The sequence below is a fragment of the Protopterus annectens genome, chromosome 4.part0 (assembly GCF_019279795.1).
Source record: "Protopterus annectens isolate FY-2018-M chromosome 4.part0, PAN1.0, whole genome shotgun sequence".
NCBI classification, from domain to species: domain Eukaryota; kingdom Metazoa; phylum Chordata; order Ceratodontiformes; family Protopteridae; genus Protopterus; species Protopterus annectens.
This window is the reverse complement of record NC_056733.1, coordinates 10421996-10444772: the sequence shown is the minus strand read 5'-3', so window position 1 is coordinate 10444772 and position 22777 is coordinate 10421996. Positions and strand designations below refer to the sequence as shown.

General features: G+C 43.1%; 1 protein-coding gene across 3 annotated transcripts in view; it reads right to left on the bottom strand.

Annotated features, from left to right (window-relative positions):
* Positions 1-22777, bottom strand: part of RHOT1 (ras homolog family member T1) — a 1470459-nt gene that overhangs the window by 1068089 nt on the left and 379593 nt on the right. For all 3 annotated transcript variants that reach the window (XM_044068049.1, XM_044068050.1, XM_044068051.1), the window contains exon 7: positions 4693-4801. In XM_044068049.1, coding sequence (XP_043923984.1) covers positions 4693-4801 — 109 coding nt within the window. The remainder of the gene's footprint in view (positions 1-4692; positions 4802-22777) is intronic.

Sequence of the window (22777 nt, the reverse complement as noted above, 5' to 3'; positions counted from 1 at the left end):
TTGTCCCAATCCCTCCGAGCTACATGCTCTAGGGACCTAAACTTTGTCACCACAATAAACAGAACATGCCGGAGGGATAAATTCCTGTCCCAGAGACTTCCCATACTCTGGAATAAACTACCTATCCATATCAAACAAAGCTCCTCATTAGCACTCAAGAAAAATCTTGATGATTGGATGGGAAATAGGAAATTCACCCCGGGGATCACTTCTGTGGCTCTGCTCAACAGTGGCACAGGAAAATAATTTTCTTGGGTGGCAAAAGCCAGGGTACCTTTTTGGCTGGGTTAATATAGGCCCTAGGGCCGACAGCCTAGTACCTACCTATGAACCTCATAGGCTTATCTGAATACACAAGATGAATGACAAATTACTAGCTTCCTCCTCTTGTTGAGGTGCTGTAGCCCTAAGTAATTCCTTGAACTGTTGTGCCCTCTCTCCAAGCAACTTCCAGGTCTTTATCCTAGTCTTTGCTGATCTTAGATCTTTCTCTAACCACTACTTGCAGATGATTTTTGCAACCAGTGGTTTATGCTTTGGGCCTACAGTTTCACTGGAGATGATCCTGCTGGTTCTACCACACTACCTTTTTCCTTACTAGAAGAAAGTCTACCAGAGTTGAAAGCTGGCCATCTTGTATGTGTTCTTGTGATTCTCCCTCTTACTGAGCCATATATTGGTCACCATCACACCATTTGCCAGACGGATGTCTAGAATAGTCTCTCCTTTAATTCTGTTGCCCCACTCATGTGGACTTATGCAATCCTCATACCCTGTTGAGTCTGTACAGACATGTACGTTCAAGTCTCCAATTCATGTTCTCCTGTGTTATCAAGCAAGTCATGCAACTGCTGTCGCAATGCATTCTTTCTCTCAGTATGCCAATGCCCTATTGTAAGGCATAGGGTGAGAATATTAACACTGTCCTATCACAACACTGAGTGCCACTAATTCGGATATCCCTCACTGTCTTCTGAAGCCTCTCCCTCGCCACACTTCTCACACTATTACTAGCCTGTCCTCCCCTCCTGAGTAGCTGACTTTGGATCCCAAGCCAAGTGTCTTTGTTGCACTGCCTTTACTTTTTGTCTTCTGGATACACAGGATGTCCAGCCTTCTCCTTACCATGATGTCATCCACTTACAAGCTCCACCCTGTCAGTGAAAACTATACACAGTGTAGCAATTCTTGGCTTATGTTTGGTAGGTTGATTGGTTTTACATCCAGCTTTTACTCATACCTATCCCAGATAGTCCAAGCTGGGTAACTGGACACCAGACAGATAGTAGCTTATTGACCCAGGGCTGTTGGGCTTTATGGCAGGAGCACACTGGCCAACAGGGGGCACATTCACCTCCCCCACCATTAGCATGGGTCCCTGGCATAGGCTGGGCCCTCAACCCAATCACTGGCAAACATCCATGCTCATCTGGCGACAGTCAACATGATCGAATCACCTACAGCCATATTTACACTGAGTGGCTAGCCCTGCCACATTGTAATGCAGAACCCCAGTGCTCAGAGCATTTCTTTTGCTTTCTCTTGTTGTGTAAGTCTGCAGAGGGAGGACAGAATGAAATAACAGTCTCTGCACCTAGTCTGAAAGCAGAAAGTCCTGCACAAGTTTGGTGTCTAGGCTGCAGCAAAAGACGACCAAGTGCTGGGCTGGTTTAAATGTGGGCTAACGTTGAAGCAGGAACAAGGTGAAGCAAAAAGGTCTGCTGGGAAGATCCCTGTATTAAAAAGGCATCCAAGTAGGGGGAATATCTGGATTCCCAGAGTCCTGTAAAAGGTTATGACTGGAGCCAGGCACTTTGTGAAGACTTGGGGGGGGGGGGGGGACGATTCAGTACAGGTCCCCATTCTCCTTTTCTTGGTACAAGGAAGTCTCGAGTAGAAATCTTTTCATACAAATTGACAAGGAAAACATTTGCTTGAGCCTTGATTAAGCAAAGTTTGAGTAATGGGTGATAGCAACTTTGATTGGGAGGAGGAGGAGGGATGCCACTGAATACAGGGACATCTTTTCAACTCATTATGTACCCCTGCTGAATAATGGAGAGGAACCATTTGTCTACAGTAATGAATTGCCAGATTTTAAGGCAAGTCTTTTAGATAGGGATAAGGATGGACTGGTGAGGGAGCTGAAGGCAGTCAGGCAAACTTGTCTGGATAGGAAGGCCTCTCATATCTGGAGTCCCTGCCTGGTTCATCTCGGAGTCTTTTGCTATGCATTAGCTTAGCCTTGTGAGGGGTCTAGACTCCCCAAAACAAAAGGAAGTGGGCTTCACAGGGTAGTTTCTCTGGCATCAGGAAATGAAGTAAAAGATCCTCCTATAGCCCTTCGTGCTTTTGCCTTGTTCATGTAACATTTTAAACAAATTAATGGCATCAGGACCAAATAAAATCTCTGTTCAGAGGAGAATCTAAAAGCGTGGCCTTAATGTCCTCAGGAACGTGGCCTTAATGTCCTCAGGAACGGGTGAGAACAATCATTCATACCTCTTGATAACAGAACCTATAGCAACTGCTTTGGAAGAAGCTTCCACTACATCATAGCTTCATTTTATGCGGTCTCCAGTAACCTGCAAGGCCTGAGCCACCACACACAAGGCCTGTAGTTTACTGCCGGAATCTTCCTTAAGAGGGGGGGGGTCTTAAGTTCCCCAGAATGGACAGGAAATATTTAGTCATTTGAGTCTGATAACTCAGAGCTCCAAAGGCTAGAGTGGAAGATGTGTAAACCTCCTTTCCCAGTTATCTATTGGCCTGTCTTTACCAGAGGGAAGATCATTGGCAGCAGGCAATAGCTAGCAGGGTTTGCCTGTAGGCAGGAAGACACTGAAGGGTCTGCCACTAGGTTTTTGTACAGAAACTGCAAGTTTTGATGTACCTTATTATAACTAACAGGCCTTTTAGTAGCTGGTGGCTGAGAGTCATGGGGCAGTGGAAGTGGATGCTAAGGAATCAAGGAAGGCCTTCGGAACAGGAGGAACACGTGCAGGGCAGGTGTGTCTACTTCCAAAAGATATTTCTGCACATCAGAAATCTGCTTAGATTTCATTCAAAATGTTTCATCATATTGGAAATGGTTTCTTCAATGAAGCTTATTCAACAGACGAGTCAGGAGAAAGACAGTCTTCTTCATCTGAAACCTCAGCAGGTACGTTGGGGTCCAACTGGGCAGTCATAACATCAAACATAAGCCTTTTAACTTTTTTCCATTCAGAAAACTGGAACTTCAGGGGTGGAAGGGTCCTCCATCTTTTGAGGTGCTTAAGACACTGGGTTTCCAACCAGAAGACGAGGAATGAAAGTCGTGACTGTAAATTCTTGGGAACAAGGGAGCGGTAGATCATACAGTTCTTATAACTGTGCTCTGTGCCTAAATAGAAAATGGACTGGGACTGGACAGCATTATAGGGAATCTGCCTACTGCAATCGCACTTGACCCTCCTAGATAACATCTAATAAGCAACAAACAGCAATGCAATTACGGAAAAAAAATAAAAATTCCCCAGTGGGACACTTACCTGAACCAGTGAACACCAACAATACCAACAATCATCCATATTACAGAACAGGAGGAAGAGAGACAGACAGACATTCAAATTAGCAGTGAGATATAGTCTGAGGTTTTACGCTCGTATGTCCATTGTATGTATGGCTCTATGGAAGGTTTTGTCTTTGGTACTGCAGCAGTATTACCCAACAGTTTAGAGTACTGCAACAGTGATCTAAAGGAGGACATGAGGAGAGATGGAAATACTAAGGAAATGTACCACACCAACAATTGCATGGGGATGGCACTGTGGATTTTCATGGAAATGCAGATCATGCATTCTACCAACTTCACCCAAGGGCAGAATTAAGCCACTGTGGAGAAAAATATCACTGGGCAGGGGCATATCGTACCTTCCATCATGGTGACCTGAATAATGCCAACCACCCAAAAATAGATCTTGCCCTGATCCTAGCTACAGCAACGAATAAACAATGTCCAATTGGGAGAGGCGAAGTTCCGATGGTTGACAAGCAAAAGGGGGCAAAATTCCTATAAAAATACAAAGGAAAACATACTCAGTGTACAGAAATATCCTAAATTTTACAAGTACAACTTACAGATGTATGGTGCTTCTGGGTGACATATTTCACTTACTTACCTAGCTCTATAATAGAACACCACACTACACAATACAAACACTATAAAGTAATTTTAAATGTGCAATATTCAGGGCTCAGACAGGCAGTGAAAGTCTTAAAATACACGTGAACCACTTTTAGCTGTTTATGTGACAGCTATATATTAGAATGTACACACAAGCAGCAACTCCTTCCCAGAATGGAAAAGATATTTTCAGAATAAATAAGCACATTTCAACTGAAAAACAATTCTACAAAAAGAAAAAAATTATCAAGTCACAAGTACTACTTGTTTACACAGCAAACAGAAGAAAAATATTTGAAGAATGTCAGCTACTACTCCAGACCTTCAACTGGTTATAATAAAGATTTAGTTTATCCAAATGACTAGGCTCTTCACTTAAGTGGAAAACAAAAATATGCTACTGTCTGCTTTCAGTCTGTAACTTTAAACACTCAAAGCACACTATATCATCTTATCTCACAATATAATGGCAATTAATATTAATTAATGCTAACTTATAAAAAGGGAAAAATAAAGTTACCAACCTCAACGCACGTCTCAATATCTGTGTACTGATTCATGATGGGTAGAACAGTTTCCATACTACTATGGTCCACAAGATCAGATTTATTTCCAACCAAGATAAGAGGAACTCTGGAAGAAAAGCATATATACCCAAGACAAAATGCATTATCTATAATGAATTTTTAATTACCACCATAATTAATTTTTAATATTCTGAAATGACTGCCTGCAAATACCCCCAAAATCCCCAAGTGCATGCCAACAGTGCTGAAAGGACTGCTTCAATCCCACCACATATATCAGGACTCCCTAATACATCATGCAAAGTTTGATTTGCATTTCTGGCTGAAAAATAAGAGATAAAAAGCAAAAGTATCATCGCTCTTCCTAAAATCAAATGATACCAAGGCTGAGCTGGGCAGAATAAAGCAAAAAAGAAAAATATAACCCAACAGTACTTGCAAAACAACTAAAATATGCTGCTCTCATCTCTTCCTTGGTCTGCATTATCATCAGCCATGTCACCAGAAAATACAGTTCTGTAAACAGCTCACTAAGTATAAATGTTACAGTAAGAGACCACTGCTGAAGAAGCACTTCTCATGAATTACAACAAAGATGGCATCCAACCTTCTGTTCCAACCTATTGAACTTTTGGGCACATCCCCCACAAGCTTAACTCCTCACTGGCTGACATCAGGTAGAAGTAGGAGATGCTTAAATCATTACTCAGTTATTTTTGTCATTAAAGCATTCTTAAGTGTGCCAGCACTGAATAGGACAAAGAACACCTGCTCCTTGGTCTATAAAATCCACAAGTACCCTTACATCAGCACCCCTCCTTACCTTCTGGAACATGGTCAAGAAATGCTGATATAGCCCAATAAAGGGAAAAAGACTGCCGTGACGACAGAGGTGCCCATGGGGCATAACTTTAGTCCCTAGACCCTATACATCCAATGGGCCATAAATAAGAAAGCAAATGGGTTCAAGGATGTGTGTGTGTGTATACTGGGAAGGCAACCTCCAACATCTGGTGACTGGCAAGTTGATTGTACACCTACACTACTACGTTGTACGCAAGGATCACTGTTACAGTACAATTCTTTATCCAAGCAAAGTACCACAGCAATAAAAGAAATCTTGGGTGGGACCTACAGTATATCCTGAGAGACAGCACTGTTAAAGCCTGTTCTGCTCACAGACTGGATGTTCTGCTTAACGTTCTTACAAAGAGTGAGGATTGAAGTTCATATGACTTTCTCAAATTGCCTTGACATTTTTCAAAAATAGCAGCACTGACTGCTGCCCCTAATGTTTGGTTGCTGGATTCAAAACATGAAGGCTTGTTTGGAGACTGGCTTATCCAACTGGATTGGCATAAAACAAAAGCTCAGCTGTCAATCTGGTACAATTGATCCTATCAGGAGGGTTAAACTTCATTTGAAGATGTACATAGTTGTGCGTGGATTTTTTTTTTTTTTTTTTTTGAAGCTCTTCATTAAAACAAAAAAAATACTGAAAATATGACATACGTTCAAATAGAGATGACAAGAAACAACTGCATAAAACCTCAGCCTGTCAAACATTAGTGGGTGCATGCAACACAAATACTGGGAAGAGACATTTAAAAAAAATATGTCATACATAATAGGTGGGAATATCAACTTCTTATCATAATGGCCATACTACCTATATTATATCAAGGAACATTAATCACTTCATATGTATTGACAAAAAGGAAAGAGTGCCGAATTATATTAAGAAATGTACAGTGCAAATAGCAATGCTACAGGATACACACTTGGGAAGAAATGAGCACATGAATTTGATACGGAAAGGACTTCAGGAGGAATATTCAGCAGAGTATCGGGGACAAAGGAAAAGGGGAGTATTTATACTAATTGCTGGAGGACCTCCAGCAGTGACAGAGGGAAAAAAAAGATAATAATGGCAGATTTGTAGTACTAAGCGTCTACTGGCAAGGGAGGAGGATTGCACTGCCAAGTATTACATTCCACCAAAAACTGCTATTATGGCTCTTTTGGCAGAAATAATCAGCTTATGGTGAAGAATAACTTAGAGGTGAGGAATGGAATTTAATTTGCAACAGTGAGGATGTATCTGAGGACCTAGAAGGGAAAATATAATGACAGGGTAGATTTCCCAAGAAATTTATGAAAATATTTGGTATGTATTACATGCATTTGGTAGTAGGAACTCGGACCAAACTTGCATAGCATTCCCCAAGGGGCAAGAACAAGGTTAGACTACACAGAAATTACATTTCAAAGGAACGTGTAGTTAATTGAAAACTTCAACATACACATCCGTTGTTTCAGATTATGCACCAACAATCAAGATAAAAATGCAGGGTAACAAAGTAAAACAGACATTGTTGTTTCCCCAACTACCTGTTAAAAAGAGAGGAATTTAAAGAATGGGTAGTAGAAATTATACGAGTTATTAGGAAATTTATTCAGAAGTTACAGATAGTAAGGGGAGAAAATGAAAGTGGAGAAATAAAAGAGAGAGATATGGTAGTAACGGGAATTACTTAGAGGGGCTGACAAAATGTATTGTAGAATAAGGGAAATTTTATAGAACAGGAGGTGCAACTGCAGAGTGCTAGAGAGAAAATAAGGGCGTATCTGGAGAATCTGCATGAGTTTAGAAAGACTGCTGTAAGCAACTTATTGTTAACAAAAACTGGTGGTACAATAACTTAGGCAACAGAAAGTAAAGAGGTTTGTTGCCAAACAGAGGAAGCCTATAACAAGAAAAATAATCAGAGATCCTGCAGAGGTAGAGATTTCAGAAATTTTACTAACATTTGCATAAAAGCAGGGAAATGTGGAAATCAAGGAAGAGCACAAATGGAAATATTTATGGGAGACTTGAGTAAAACAAACAAAATGCTAATCCCATTTGCCTGAAATAGTCGATTCTAGCAACACAGCATCAGGCCTGCCAGTGGAAATACCAAAGGTGTATAATCCTTCTCCATTACTCCAGCAGTGAGGGGAAAACACACTTATTCAGGTAAGGTACCATAACAGTAGCTGCTGGAATAAATCACTGTTGCAGTACTCATGTAACTTGCCTGCTAGGACACCAATAAATCTGGCCAGTCTACAAAACTCAGGCTCCTTTCTTCCTAGCACAAGTCAATGTATAATAGGGATGTACAGACCCAGCCAAACACACAGATTTCTTGCCTCCTAGATTGGAAGCTGAAGCCTATAGGTCTAATTCAAGTTCTAGACGAGAATATGGTGGGGGGATGGAGGGAGCGTATATGTACTGCAACAGAGATCTATTTGGACACCTACCATTATGGTAGTTACCTCCTGAGCTGTACTACTTCTAATATAAAACCACTGCTACTGCTGCAGTACTCCTTGCAGATGGGACGATTACCAAATTACAGTGGGTGGAGGAACCAAACTAGAGCCCAGAATTTTTTGTACAACAGTTGTGGCAAATCCAGTTCTAGCTCTTGAGAAAGTACAGTTGTGTACACTTAACATAAATGTAGATGTTCCGAGTGTATTCACTGTTGCAGTCATCACACTTGGGTTATCCTGCCAGGGGTAGCCCTCAGTCAGCCCGAATTCGAGGTTTAGTATTTCTGCATCGGTTGCTGTCGCTTCAGGACCGACATCAGGTCTTCAGTGGTATAAAAACAGGCAGCCGATGCCATTACATCAGTTTTTCTTGCCCCAAATGTCAGGAGCCCCCAAATAGGGGGCCAAGTTATGGTGGAAAAAACACCACCAGTAAAAAGTAAATACCAATAGCCCTGTAAAGAGTGAGGGAGAGAGAGAGAGACAAGGGGACTGGAGGGTGGGAAACCAGGACTGCAACAGTGAATACACTCGAACATCTACATTTATGGTAAGTGTACACAACTGTACTATGTTCTTCATGTTTCACTGTTGCAGTCATCACACTTGGGTTGATTCCCAAAGCTGAAGAATGGGTGGAGGCAGTCGAGAAGAGTTGGGGCTGGCTAGTATGCCCTGCAGGTCTGCAGTTGCAAAGCCCACCCTGGATTTGGAAAAGATAGGCAAGTGGTAATGCTTGGTGAAGGTATGAAATAACTCCAAGTTGCAGCTTCCAGAATGTCCTTGGTAGGGACTCCTCTGAGAAAGGCTGTAGAGGTTGAAGTTGCCCTAGTGGAATGTGTTCTGACCCCGAGGGGGTGGTTTCCCATGTTGTTTGTAATAGAAATGGATACAGTGTGCTATCCATTTGGAGATGGTTTGTTTTGATATGGCCTTGCCCTCTGCCCCTGGTGCAAAGCTGACTAGTAACTGGTCAGATTTCCTAAAGGGCTTAGTCCTATCAAGGTAGAATCTGAGCTGTCTGTGCACATCTGAAGAGTGCAGGATCCATTCCCCCTTATTTTGAGGATTAGGGAAAAAGGTAGGCAAACGGATAGATTGGTTGAGAGCCACACTGGACACCACTTTAGGCTTGAAAGTTGGGTTAGTCCTGAGGGGGACCCTGTCAGCTTGAAAAATAATGAAGGGTTCCACAGCCATAAGTGCTTGTAGCTCAGACACTCTTCCAGCTGAAGTGATGGCAGAAGCAAGGCTGTTTTCCAAGAGAGGAATTAACACTGCTGACGCTGCAAGTTCAAAGGTGGGTAGCGTGAGTTTTTCCAACAAAAAGTTAAAGGTCCCAAGCAGGGGTAGGGGAATCTTCTTGGTGGTCTTAAGTTGTTAGCCCCTCTCAGGAACTGCTTGATGAGAGGGGGTGTGAGAAGAGAGGTGGCCCAGTGCTGTAATGAGCAAAGATGGCAGAGGCATGGATCTTAAAGGAAGAGAAGGATAGGCCCCTATGGAGTAGGTCTTCTAGGTAATCCAGGATGAGAGGTAAGGAGGGCTGTGCTGGATCCATTCCTTTAGTGTGGATCCAGGAACAATATCTTTTCCACTTCTCAGCATAGGATTTTCTTGTACTGGGTCATCTGGCTTCACGTATGACATCCAGTACCTGCTTGCTTAGGCTGGCCAATGGAGAAGTCAAGGAGTAAGCCAGGTTTGCAAGGTTCAGGGGCTGCAAGAACTGTCCCTCCTGCTGAGTCAGGAGGGTTGGGATCTGGTGGATGTGCCATGGAGGCAACGGTGACAGAGTGCGCAGTAGTGGGTACCAATTTTGGCATGGCCAGTCTGGGGCAATCAAGATTGCCCTTGGTCTTTCCTCCCTTATCTTGAGTAATACTCTTGTAAGAAGAGGTAGAGGGAAAAATGCATAGATTGAGAGGTTTGCCCACTGGAAGGATAGGGCATCCACTTTCCAGGCCTTGCTGTGAGGTTCCCTGGTACAGAATTTGCTGAGCTGGAGGTTGTAGGGGGAGGCAAATAGGTCCACCTTCAGGGTACCCCATTTCTGGGTCACAAGGCTGAAGGTGTTGTGGTTTAATTGCCACTCATGTGGGTCTAGGAGACTTCTGCTTAAGTTGTCTGCCAGACAGTTTTGGTTGCCTGGGAGAAATAGAGCTTGCAGGTGAACATGCATGGCTGAGGCAGTGTTTCACAGGGTCATGGCTAGCATGCAGAGTGGGTAAGAGTAGGTTCCCCCCTGCTTGCTGATGTACCACATCACTGTGGTGTTGTCGGTTTTGATTAGTAGCATCATTTTTTGGTTGATGTGCAGATGAATTTGATTTGGGCTCCAGTGACCCTGAATGCACCTGCCATCCAGATGTGCACCCCAGGCATAGTCTGATGCATCTGTGGTTAGGGTCTGGGCGGCATGGGGTTGTGTAAAGGGAAGACCGTTGTTGTGGTTGCATGCTGCTGCCCAGCGAAGTAACTCTTTCCTTAGACAAGGTATCACAGGTATGATAGATTCCAGGTCCTGAGAATGCTGGCACCAAAGAAAGACTTTTCAAGTACCATTAAAGTTTCCTCATATGCAGTCTGGCCTATGGAATTAGTAGAATGCAGAAGGCCATGAACCCTAGAGCTTGCAGGATTTTCCTTGTGGATAGTTGGGTTCTGGTGGCCATTTGAGAAAAGTAGCCTGTCAGATAGGCTTGTTTTTCTGGAGTAAGGAATGCCATATGGGATGGTGTGTCCAAGCTTGCTCCCAGGAATACAATTTTTTGAATGGGGACTATTTTGGATTTCTTTTCATTGAGAAAGTACTCCAGGGAGGTTAGAAGGTCCTTTACAAATGTCAGATGCTGCAAAGTACAGGTGTGTACACTTACCATAAATGTAGATGTTGAGTGTATTCACTGTTGCAGTCACATTTGGGTAATCTGCTGGCAGGTTGCCCTCAGTCGGCCTGATTAACAAAGTCTTGGGTTCTGCGTCGGTTGTTGTCCCTTCTTTCATGACGTCAGGGGTATAAAACATGCAGCAGACACCATTACATCAGTTTTTCTTGCCCCAGATGGCAGGTGCCCCCCAAATGGGGAGCAATATATATATATATATATATATATATATATATATATATATATATATATATATATATATATAAATAAAATTTAAAACACAAAAAATATGCCTCCAAACAAAAGCAAATGCACCAACAAGGCTTTTAAGCATAGTAAAAGAAAGTAGAGGTATAGTAAGATAAAAACAAGGGGCTGGAGGGTGGGTAACCAGGACTGCAACAGTGAATACACTTGAACATCTACATTTATGGTAAGTGTACACAACTGTACTATGTCCTTCGTGTTTCACTGTTGCAGTCATTACATTTGGGTAGATTCCCAAAGCTATGGTTGGGAGGATGGATTTACACAGCATTAGGACTAGCTATAAGGCCCTGCAGGACAGCAGTGGCAAAGCCAGCTCTGGATTTAGAGAAGAAAGGTAAGTGGTAATGCTTGGTGAACGTATGAACTGAGCTTCGGGTAGTAGCTTCTAGAATGTCTCTGGTAGGAACACCTCTGAGAAAGGCTGTAGAAGTAGATGCAGCCCTGGTGGAGTGAGATCTGATCTCCGGGTGAATAGTTTTACTATGGTGCATATAGCAGAAATGAATACAATGGCTTATCCATTTGGAAATAGTCTGCTTTGAAATAGCCTTTCCCTCTACCCCTGCAGCAAATGCCACTAGTAGTAGTTCAGATTTTCTTAGAGATTTTGTCCTGTTTAAATAAAATCTAAGTTGTCTGTGTACATCCAATGAATGCAGAATTCGCTCCCCCTTGTTCTGTGGACTGGGAAAGAAAGTTGGCAAAGGAATGGTCTGATTAAGAGCCACACTGGATATCACCTTAGGCATGAAGGATGGATTGGTCCTGAGACACCCTGTCCGCATGAAAAATAATGAAAGGCTCCACTGCCATAAGAGCCTGTAATTCAGAAATCCTTCTAGCTGAAGTGACTGCTAAAAGGAAAGCTGTTTTCCAGGAGAGAAATTTTAGGTCTGCAGTAGCAGCTGGCTCAAAATGAGGGAGAGAGAGTTTTTCCAAAACAAAATTGAGGTCCCATGCAGGAGTTGGTGCTCTCCTGGGAGGTCTTAAAGTTTTGGCCCCTCTGAGATACTGCTTTAGCAGAGGATGAGAGAAGAGGGGAGGTTCTGTGTTGTAATGAGCTGAAATGGCAGAGGCATGGATTTTTATGAAGAAAAGGATAGGCCCTTGTGAAGCATCTCAGTTATGTATTGCAGAATCTGAGGAATATTGGGCATTGCTGTGCTTATTCCTTGTGCTTGGTTCCAGGCACAGAATATTTTCCATTTGTCAGCATAAGATTTTCTAGTGCTAGGTCTTCTAGCCTCCAAAACGACATTCATGACTGGTTTGCTGAGGGATGCCAAGGGTGAAATTAGTTGATTAGCCAACGCTGCATGATTCAAAGTTTGGAGCCGTGTGTGAAGAATTTTGTAGTTCTGCTGAGACAGTAGGTAAGGTGTCTGAGGCAGGTGCCATGGAGGAAGGTGCGACATTGAGCAGGAGTGGGTACCAGTGCTGGCACGGCCAGTCCGGAGCAATCAATCATTTTTGGTTTGCCCTGTTTGACTTTTAGTAGAACTTTGGAGAGCAGAGGCAGAGGGGGGGAAAAGCATAGACTGATAGGGCATCCACTTTCCAAGCTTTTTTGTAATGAATTCTTGTACACAATTTGTCCAATTGAAAGTTCTGGGGTGAGGCAAAAATATCTATGTCTGGGTTCCCCCATTTGCGTGTCAACATGTTGAAAACTTGTGGTTCCAGTTTCCATTCGTGTGGGTCCATTAAATTTCTGCTTAGTTCGTCTGCCAGAGTATTTAGCTTTCCTGGCAGGAATTGAGCTTGTAGTTGTACCCGATAGGTCATGGCAGTGTCCCACAATGCCATGGCTAGTCTGCAAAAGGGGTAGGAATGTGTACCCCCCCCTGCTTATGTTTATGTACCACATAACTGTGGTGTTGTCTGTCTATCAGTAGCTGTCCTGGATGAAGGCAGTCCTTGAAGGCTGTCTGAGCATTCTGTACAGCTAGCATCTCTTTCTGATTGATATGTAGGTGCATTTGATTTGGGCTCCATTTGCCCTGAATGCACTTCCCTGCCAGATGAGCCCCCAAGCATAGTCCGATGAATCTGTTAGGGTTTGGGCGGCAGGGGGTAGAGTGAATGGCAGTCCCTTGTTTTGGTGGCAGGCCTCTGCCCACCATAGGAACTCTAGTTGCAGGCAAGGTATAATATGAATCATTGTTTCCAGGCTGTGACAATGTTGACTCCATACACTTTTTAAGTACCACTGAAGTTTCCTCATATGCAGTCTTGCATATGGAATTAGACGAATGCAGGAGGCCATGTACCCCAAAGACTGCAGAATTTGTCTTGCAGATAGCAGGCTTTTTGTGGCCACCTGTTTGAAGTAAGTCATCAACTGAATTTGCTTTTCTGGTATAAGGCAAGCTATCTGGGCAGTTGTATTCAAGCTTGCACCTAGGAATGTCATTTTTTGGGAGGGTACCAGTTGTGATTTATTTTCGTTTATGGTGTACCCTAGACAAATTAGAACCCTTTTTACAAATACCAGATGCTTTAGAAGAATTTCCTTGTTTTCGGCCTGAATTAGACAATCGTCCAGGTATGGATATATTTGAATATTTCTTTGCCTGCATAATGCAATTACTGGTGCCAGGCACTTTGTGAAGACCCTAGGTGCAGTAGATAAGCCGAAGGACAGTGCAGAGAACTGATAATGCAAGTAGCCTGCTTTGAACCGGAGGTATCTTCTGCAAGATTCCCTGATTGGGATATGCAGGGTAAGCCTCAAGTCTAGAGTTACCAACCAGGCATCTTTGCCTAGCATAGGTAGTAGCTGTTGAAGAGTCAGCATCTTGAATTTTTTTATGCCCAGAAATGTGTTTAGAGTGGATAAGTCTGAAAGTGGATGCCATGATTTGTCTTTTCTGGGTACCAGGAAAAGTCTTTAATAGAAACCTTGTCCCTTTTCCTCTTCTGGTACTGGTTGAATAGCCCCCATGTTCATGAGGGACAGAACTTGTTTCTGGGACTCTGCCCACTGATTTGGGGGCAGATCTGGCCATCAGTTTGGAATTGGCAATGTGTGGAAGTGAAATCTGTATCCCTGGGATACTACATTTAAAACCCATTTGTCCTGGGTAATAAGTTGGCAGTTTCCTGCATGAAGTGCTAGTTTTCCCCCCAAAAGGGCGGCTAAGAGGTAAGTGCTCGGTGATTGTAGAGGGAAGTCATTGAGACTGTTTGTGCCTTGTTGCTTCCAGATTGGGAGGTGGAGGCACCACATTGTTTTGTTCTAAAGGTTCCTTGTGACTGAAACCTGGAGCCTTTGGAATGTCTTCATTTGACTTGCAGCTCTCGAGGGGACTGGAAAGGACCAGTTCTTAGTAGGCCAGTGCCTACTAAATCTTGGAAGTAAGAAATCTTTCACAGTTTGCATAGATTTAGCTTTATCTTCCAACTTTAACACTTCTTCAGCCTTATTACCAAAGAGACGGTCCTGTTGTAAGGGAACATCCAACAATTTTGCTTTAACATGGTCAAGCAGAGTTTGCTCTTTGAGGCAAGCATGCCTTCTTAGTACAGATCCAGTTACAGCAGCCCTGCAAGAGGCCTCCAAGGAATCAAAACCACATTGCAAAGTATGTTTTCCAACTTGTTCAGCTGAATGGAATAAATCCTGCAATTCTTTATTTTCCAGTCAGAAATTAACATTTTCTGTTTAAGTAGTCCCATGATATGCTGTTGATATTTAAGCATATGAAATTGACAGTTTAAAACCCTGACTGCCAAGGTTGCAGACGTGTAAACCTTCTTACCCCATCTATCCAGCGCCCTGGAATCTCTATCAGAAGGAGTAGGATTTTTGGCAGAAGAGGCCTTAATACCCTTGGGACCCTGAGAAATGGTTTCAGGATCAGCAACAGGGTTTTTGAAAAGGAATTTGTGGGAGTCAGGAACCCTGTAGTATCTGTCTGGCTTACAAGGAGCCAGAGGCAGAGAATCAGGAGTCATCCTAGATTCTGAAAAAACATCAACAATGTCTAGAACAGGAGGTATAGCCAAAGGCCTATGCTGAGGAAGAAGAAGAAAATCCTTAAGACTCTTTAGATTCGGAGAAACCCTGACTTTCCCAGTGGAAATGTTCCCTTAAGGCATGTAAAGTTTCCCCAAAAGAAAAATCCTCAGGGGGAGAGGCAGAAGGGATGGAATCCTTCGCATCAGAGTCCTCATAAGTAGGAATAGACAAATCCTGTTCATTAGAAGAGTCATAAGAAATAGAATCCTGTTCAGAAGATTCATAATCAATGTCTTGCCTAGGCCTCTTAGGAGGGGGTTGGCTAACCCTGATCAGAGTAATTAAATCTTCAGCCATTTTGATAATTTGTTTTTTAGGCATAGGGGCTTGCACATGTGGCCCAGGTGTCGGTTTTTTAGACATAAATTTAGATTTTGGCCTTAGCTTTGAAGATGGCGTCGGTCTAATATACAAATTTGTAGGCCTGAAAACACCCTCAGAAGCCGATGCCTGCACAGCGGCTCCGGACCCATCTAAGGCAGAGACATCCGCGAGTTCCATAATTGAAGCATATCGTGGCATACCGGACTCCGAATGGGTCTCGGTAGAGGCCTGCGATCAGAAGTAGCAGGTATCAGGGGCTGCGAAAGTGCCTCACTGAGTACCGGCGAACCAGCGACTGGCTTAGGAGAAGTGTTGTCATCGGTTTTGGACCTCGATGGTCTTTTTCTATGCGTTTTTTAGGTGTTCAAGTAGTCTGATTGCTAACAGACGACATTTCTGGACAGTTAAATCTTGAGCCAAAATATTTAGAAGCAAAAATATACCGAAGTATAATCGTGCGTTGATTACATTTAGCACAAAAACGACAGCAAGGCACGTTGTGGTCAGGGCCTAAGGAATACAGTACAAATGAAAATCTTTATGAGGTATTTGCTTCCCACAAGTAATGCAGTTATTAACTTTTACTGACATCGGTAAGGAGCAAGAAAAAGTTTCCCCATCGGGGTACTTAGCTTTTAGTTGAAGGCTTTGGTTCTGAAACTCGAAAATTTCAGGAGTCGGCCGACCGGCACTTGCCAATTGCTTCTGCTTCGGGCACAGAGCGGCAAGACAGACTGATGTAATGGCGTCGGCTGCATGTTTTATACCTCTGACGACCTGATGTCATGGAAGAAGGGACAACAACTGACGCAGGGACCCAAGACTTTGTTAATCAGGCCAACTGAGGGCAACCTGCCAGCAGATTACCCAAATGTAATGACTGCAACAGTGAAACATGAATAATACCAGCTTTTCCTGACTGTCTGCCTAAATCAGGCAATTGTCCAAGTATGGGTAAATTTGAATATTTCTCTGTCTGCAATAGGCAATGGCTGGAGCCAGGCATTTTGTGAAAACTCTGGAGCAGTGGATAAGCCAAAGGGAAGTGCAGAGAACGGATAATGCATAGATCCTGCCTTGAAACGTAGATATTTCCTGCAGGAGTCGCTGATGGAGATGTGCAGATAGGCCTCCTTTAGGTCTAGGGGGGCTAACCAGGCATCTTTGGACAGCATAGGGAGAAGCTGCTGTAGGGTGAGCATTTTGAATTTTGGTGCCACCAGAAAGGTGTTTAGAATGGAAAGATCTAAGATTGGGCGCCAGTTGCCCTCTTTCCTGGGTACTAGGCAAAGTCTGGAATAAAAACCTTGGCCTATCTGTTCTGCAAGAACAGGCTGAATTGCTCTTATGGAGAACAGGGACTGAACTTGGTTTTGTGCCTCTGCTCACTGAGCTGGAGGAAGGTCTGGGAATCCTTTTGGGGTTGGCAGCATGTGGAAATAAAATCTGTACCCCTGGGATACTATGTTGAGGACCCATCGATAGTTGGTGATGGAGGTCCAGTTTTTTGCATGGTGGGCAAGTTTTCCTCCTAGGGGCACGAGCAATTGGGCAGAGGTGAGGGGAGGTGTTGAGAAGCCATTGTGAATTCTTTCCATAAAGGGGTGGCTTAGCACTCCCTGTTTTAGAAGTGGAGGTACTCCATTGCTTAGATCTCTGCATACACTGAGACTGTAGTCTGGGGGGTCCGTTTCCCCTAGGTCTAGTTTGAGGTGGCCTTGAGGGGGCTGGAAAGGACCAATGTTTTGAAGGGTAATGCCTACTGAATTCTTGGAGGCTGCACTTGCATCTTTGTCTGCAGAGGCTTAGCTTTTTCTTCCATCTTTTTTAAAACCTCTTCTGCTTTGTTGCCACACAGATTGTCCTTGCTTAGAAATGCGTCCAATAATTTTGATTTGACAAGGTCTGCTCCTTAAGCCAGGCATGCCTTCTAAGTACAGAACCTGTGACTGCTGCCCTGCAAGATGCTTCCAGGGCATCAAACCCACATTGCAGGGTATGCTTGCTGACTTGGCTTGCTAAATGCATAAGCTGCTGTAATTCTTCTGCAGTAAGGGGAAGGTAGATAATTTTTGCTTAATAAGTTCCATAGTATGTTGCTGGTATTTCAGCATGTGGAACTGACAAATGCGCTAATGGCAAGAGTTGCAGAGGTGTATACTTTTTTACCCCAATCTGTCTAAAGCTCGAGAATCCCTGTCCGAGGGGGTGGGATTCTTAGCTGTAGTTGCTTTTATTCCTATAGGTCCTTGGGAGATTATCTCTGGGTCAGCAGTAGGATTTTTGAAGAGAAATTTGCGAGTCAGGGGACTCTGTAGTACCCGTCAGTTTTCCTGGGAGTAGGGGGTAAGTATCAGGAGTTAGACTGGATTCCATAAAGACATCATCCACAATAAGAGGAATAGCTAAGGATCTGTGACGTAAATGTAAAAATTCCATGAGTCTCTTTTTGGACTGAGGATAATCCTGGCATTCCCAGTGGAAATGCTCTCTCAAGGTATGTAGGGTTTCACCAAAAGAAAAATCCTCTGGAGGAGAAGGCTGGATTCCCCTAATCAGCATAAGGTCTTCAGCCATTTTAAGCATCTGTGATTGTGAAAAGGAAGCAGGCACTTGAGTTAGGGTCGTCGGTTTTTTTAGGCGTAGCTCGTACTCTTGGCCTTAGAAACTCTGTAGTTTTAGAAAGAACTGAAGTGAAATAAGTCATTAGTTTTTATCGAATATCGGCAGTGTGAAGAACTTCCTCAGAAGCTTGTGCCTGCACAGCGGCTCAGGACCTATCCAAGATGGAGACATCCACAGGTTCCATAGTCAAAGAAAAGTCTCGTGGCATACTGGACTCCAAACTGGTCTTGGCAGCGGCCTGCGAATACATCAAAGCAGGCATTGGGGGCTGCGAAAGCGCATCACTGAGTACCGGCGAACTGGCGACTAGCTTAATGGAAGTGTGTGGTGCGGTCTGTCTCCATCTTTATCCTTACATTTTTTCGGAAGATCGGTAGTCGGATGGCCTACTGAAGCCATTTCGGAATACGGAGATACAGAACGAAAGTATTTGGCTACAATAAGGGCCAGACGACAAACAGTTCGGGGGTTGAACAAAGCACAAAAACGGCAGCGAGGTACTTCGTGGTCTGGCCATTGTTAACTTCTTCTGACATCAGTTAGAGCAAGAAAAAAAATCCCCCAATGGGGTACATAGCTTTAGAAGACTTCAACTTCAATTTCAGAAATGAAAAACTCAGGTAGTGGCAGACCAGCACTCGTGCAAACTGCTTCCACTTCGGGGTCCTCGGCAAGAAAAACTGATGTAATGGCATTGGCTGCCTGTTTTTATACCACTGATGACCTGACGTCAGTCCTGAAGCAACAGCAACCGACGCAGAAATACTAAGCCTCTGGCATTCGGGCCGACTGATAAACCAAGTGTGATGACTGCAACAGTGAAACACGAAGAACATAACTTAGTTTATAAATGTATGGTAAAATGTCTGAACAGAGGACCAAGTAGCAGCTTATAATACAGCCTAGAATTCACTCCTTTGAAAAATGCTCCTGAGGAAGCAACTGCACTGGTAAGGTATGCTTATACATGTTCCAGTAGGTACATACATTGGCTAGATAAACAGAAGTGAATAGAATATATAAGCCATCTAGATAAGTTTGTTTGAAAACTAGCTGTTTTTTTTTTTGTCATAAGATAAGAAAAACGTTAGTTTTTTTGTCAGCCTTTAGTCTCATCCAAATAAAATGGAAGTTGCCTGCAGATAATCCAAGCAGTTAAGAATTTTCTTGTTTTGGGGGCTAGGGTAAAAATAACAGGAGCCAAATTGCTTGGTTCAGGGTAAATTCAGAGACTGCTTCTGGCAAAATGGGAAGGATTGGTTCTGAGACTCATCGTGTTCTTATGAAAAAACAAGAAAGGTTGAACATGCAAAAAGGTCCTGTACCTCAGATATCCTTCTAGTACAGGTCAAGGCTTTCAACAAGTTCTCCAGAGTCAGAATTTTCTAGAAGAGCTGGCTACTGGTTCAAAGGGAGCTTGGGTTAGTGTTTCAATTTAAATCACATGAAAGAGCCAACCCTTTCGTTGCTGGTCTAATATGAAGTACTACCTTAAGAAACAGTTTAACTTGAATCACAGAAAAAGAAACAATGAAACAAAGAAAGGGTCCCAAAAATGTACTTATCTGCTCCAGTCTCTGACAGCGAATTGAAACAAATGTCTAAATGAGACACTGACAGAGGTCTTTATTTGTAGACCAATGGCAAACAAGATCTTAGTTTTTCGGTCATCTGTACATCTCTCACACTACACTATCATATGCTAATGGCAGACATACAGCCACAAGAGTAAAGAGCCCGAGTTTTGTAGACTGATTGGATATGAAGGTATCCTAGTAGATAAGCTCTATGTGTAAGAAGTACTGCAGCAGTCCTCTTAAGAAGGGCATAAACAGGTTATCCAACTATCCATTTTACTATTAGCATTGAAGTTACTTTGTGCAGAAAGGGTTTGCTCTAAAGCAGACACTATCTTTATGGAAAACTGTCTCGGTGCACAACAGCTTTCAGCTCCAAATGTCTGGTTAAAGTCAATGTCAAGCAACAGTTTTCCAAGACAGCAGTCTCAAGGGTCTACAGGCTCAGAGGAAGTCGGTGTTAACTTCTGAAATACAAAATTCAAGTCTCAAGGAAGACGTAACTGCTTCCTTGGTGATATTTAAACTACCCCTTTAAAACTCCTTCATCATGCACTGGGCCAAAAAGGATGGCTCCACAGGAGATATTCTGCCATGGCAGATATGCACCTTAAAAAAAACTTTGAAGAGAGTTCTGTTGCATGACTTGAGGTTTTCAGCATTGGCTTGGACATAAGCCTCCAGATGCACATAACTCATCCATTTGGCTAGCTAAAATTTTCCTCCTGCAAGATGGCTAATGATCTACTCACCCTGTCCTTACAAGGATTAGCCCGAGAAGATAAACACAGCAAGTTTTAGGATTTTGAGGCCTGGGTGCACCAACATCCCCCTCTCTTGGATCAGCAAAGTGTAGTGGTGAGGTAAAGGACCAGCACAGAAATCCAAGGACGACAGGGTCAGTAAGAGGCAACCAGAAAGTGACTGCAATGCCTCTGAGAACAGTAGCAAGAGTGATCAGGTGCCCTAAAGGAGTCCTTAAACTATGCTGAATGGGTCCTACCACTCAGCTCATTAGGCCTAGGAATTTGCAGCAAGAGGTCTGTAGAAGGGGATTACCATCCAAGGAAAACAAGTCTATTAAGGGGACACCCGTCCCTCGGGTATTACTTTGAATGGTTCTGTATTGCATCGCTGATCATTTACAGGTTTCACAGGTAAGTACTGGGCTAGCTATTCTTATGAGCCATTTTAAGCCTACCCAATTTCCCTTTCTGTGTTTGAAACAACCTATCCCATGGTCAACAACTAAATATTACCTCTAATAACAATAACTAGGATTATACCACAGATAATGGAGGGGACCCATACAATTTAGGAGCTATCCCTCTCCATTAGTAGTACAGGGGGCAGTCCTGGGGCACAACTTTCTATTTCCCCAGCCATAGACCCAAGTTATGATTGAATATGGACAGGATTGATCTTTGTGTTATGTTAGACAGAGTATTTCACAGCAATGGTATTCTCTGCAAGAAGTACCTGTCCCTCCAAACCATTCTGCTGATGTTGCAGAAGAGGTTTAAATCCCTAGACAGACCACTTCTAATGTAATTTTATTTGCTGATGTGAAATAAATCCATCAGTAATGAGATGATGCTAGATACAGGTCCGTAGAATACCAAGTATAGTGAAAGGGCCTTGAGTTGGTCTGTATAAGACATGCTGTTTAGGCCTTGTATCCTTTTAGTAAGGTATCTCTGATGACATTCCAGTTGTTGTAAGTTTCTGGACAGATGCATGCCATGGAGGCATATTCCACGAATGGCCTAAAGAGGGCTGACAATCCCTTTATTTACAAGTTGTGCAATAAAGGCCTTTCTTATAACAATAGACATGCTGGTCAAAGTTAGGTCGCTGTCCACATAAGTTCCCAAATGCTAAACAGGGTAAACTCCTGAGGATGTACGGTCAATGCGGTACTTTCCTGGGGGTAGGTGACTTCCCAAAGGATACAAGTAGACATTTTTTGGCATTTAGTTTCAGTTCATGATTTTGGCACAAATTATTTGTTATAACTCAGTTTTATATTAAACTAACCACCACCAGGGCCTTTTAAAAGCCTAGCCATGCAATCTAACCCAACTATGTGCCTATGCAAAATGGACATTTATTAGGAGGGGGTACATTGGTTAGAAGTTACTAGAGGTAATGTGGGTATGTTAAACAGAGGCAAACAGTAATGTCAAAACTATCAAAAATATAGGGGCCAGACCAGGAGTGAAATTCCCATTTCCTATCCACTGGTTGAGGTTACGTTTAAATAGGGTTAGGGATGGACTCTACTTCACATGGATGGGCAGCCTGTTCAAGAACATAAGGACAGTACAGCTGTGTACACTTAACATAAATGTAGATGTTAAGAGTGTATTCACTGTTGCAGTCATAACATTTGAGTAATCTGCTGGCAGGTTGCCCCCAGTCGGCCTGAGTAACAAAGTCTTGGGTCCTGCATCGGATGCTGTCCCTTCTTCCAGGACATCAGGTCATCAAGGGTATAAAACGTGTAGCCAACGCCATTACATCAGTTTTCTTGCCCCAGATGTCAGGTGCCCCCAAATGGGGAGCAAAATTTATAAATTTAAAACACCACAATATACCTCCAAACAAAAGCAAATACACCAAAAAGGCTTTTAAGTGTAGTAAAATAAAGGAGAGGCATAGTAAGAGAAAAAACAGGGGGCTGGAGGGAGTGTAACCAGGACTGCAACAGTGAATACACTCGAACATCTACATTTTTGGTAAGTGTACACAACTGTACTATGTTCTTAGTGTTTCACTGTTGCAGACATTACATTTGGGTAGATTCCCAAAGCTATGGTTGGGAGGATGAATTTATACAGCATAAGGCCCTGCAAAACAGCAGTGGCAAAGCCAGCCCTGGATTTAGAGAAAATTGGTAAATAATAGTGCTTGGTGAAAGTATGAACTGAACTCCAGGTAGCAGTTTCTAGAATATCCCTGGTAGGAACACCTCTGAGAAAGGCTGTAGAAGTAGATGCAGCCCCTGTGGAATGGGATCTGATCCCCTGAGTGATAGGTTTTCCATGGTGCTTATA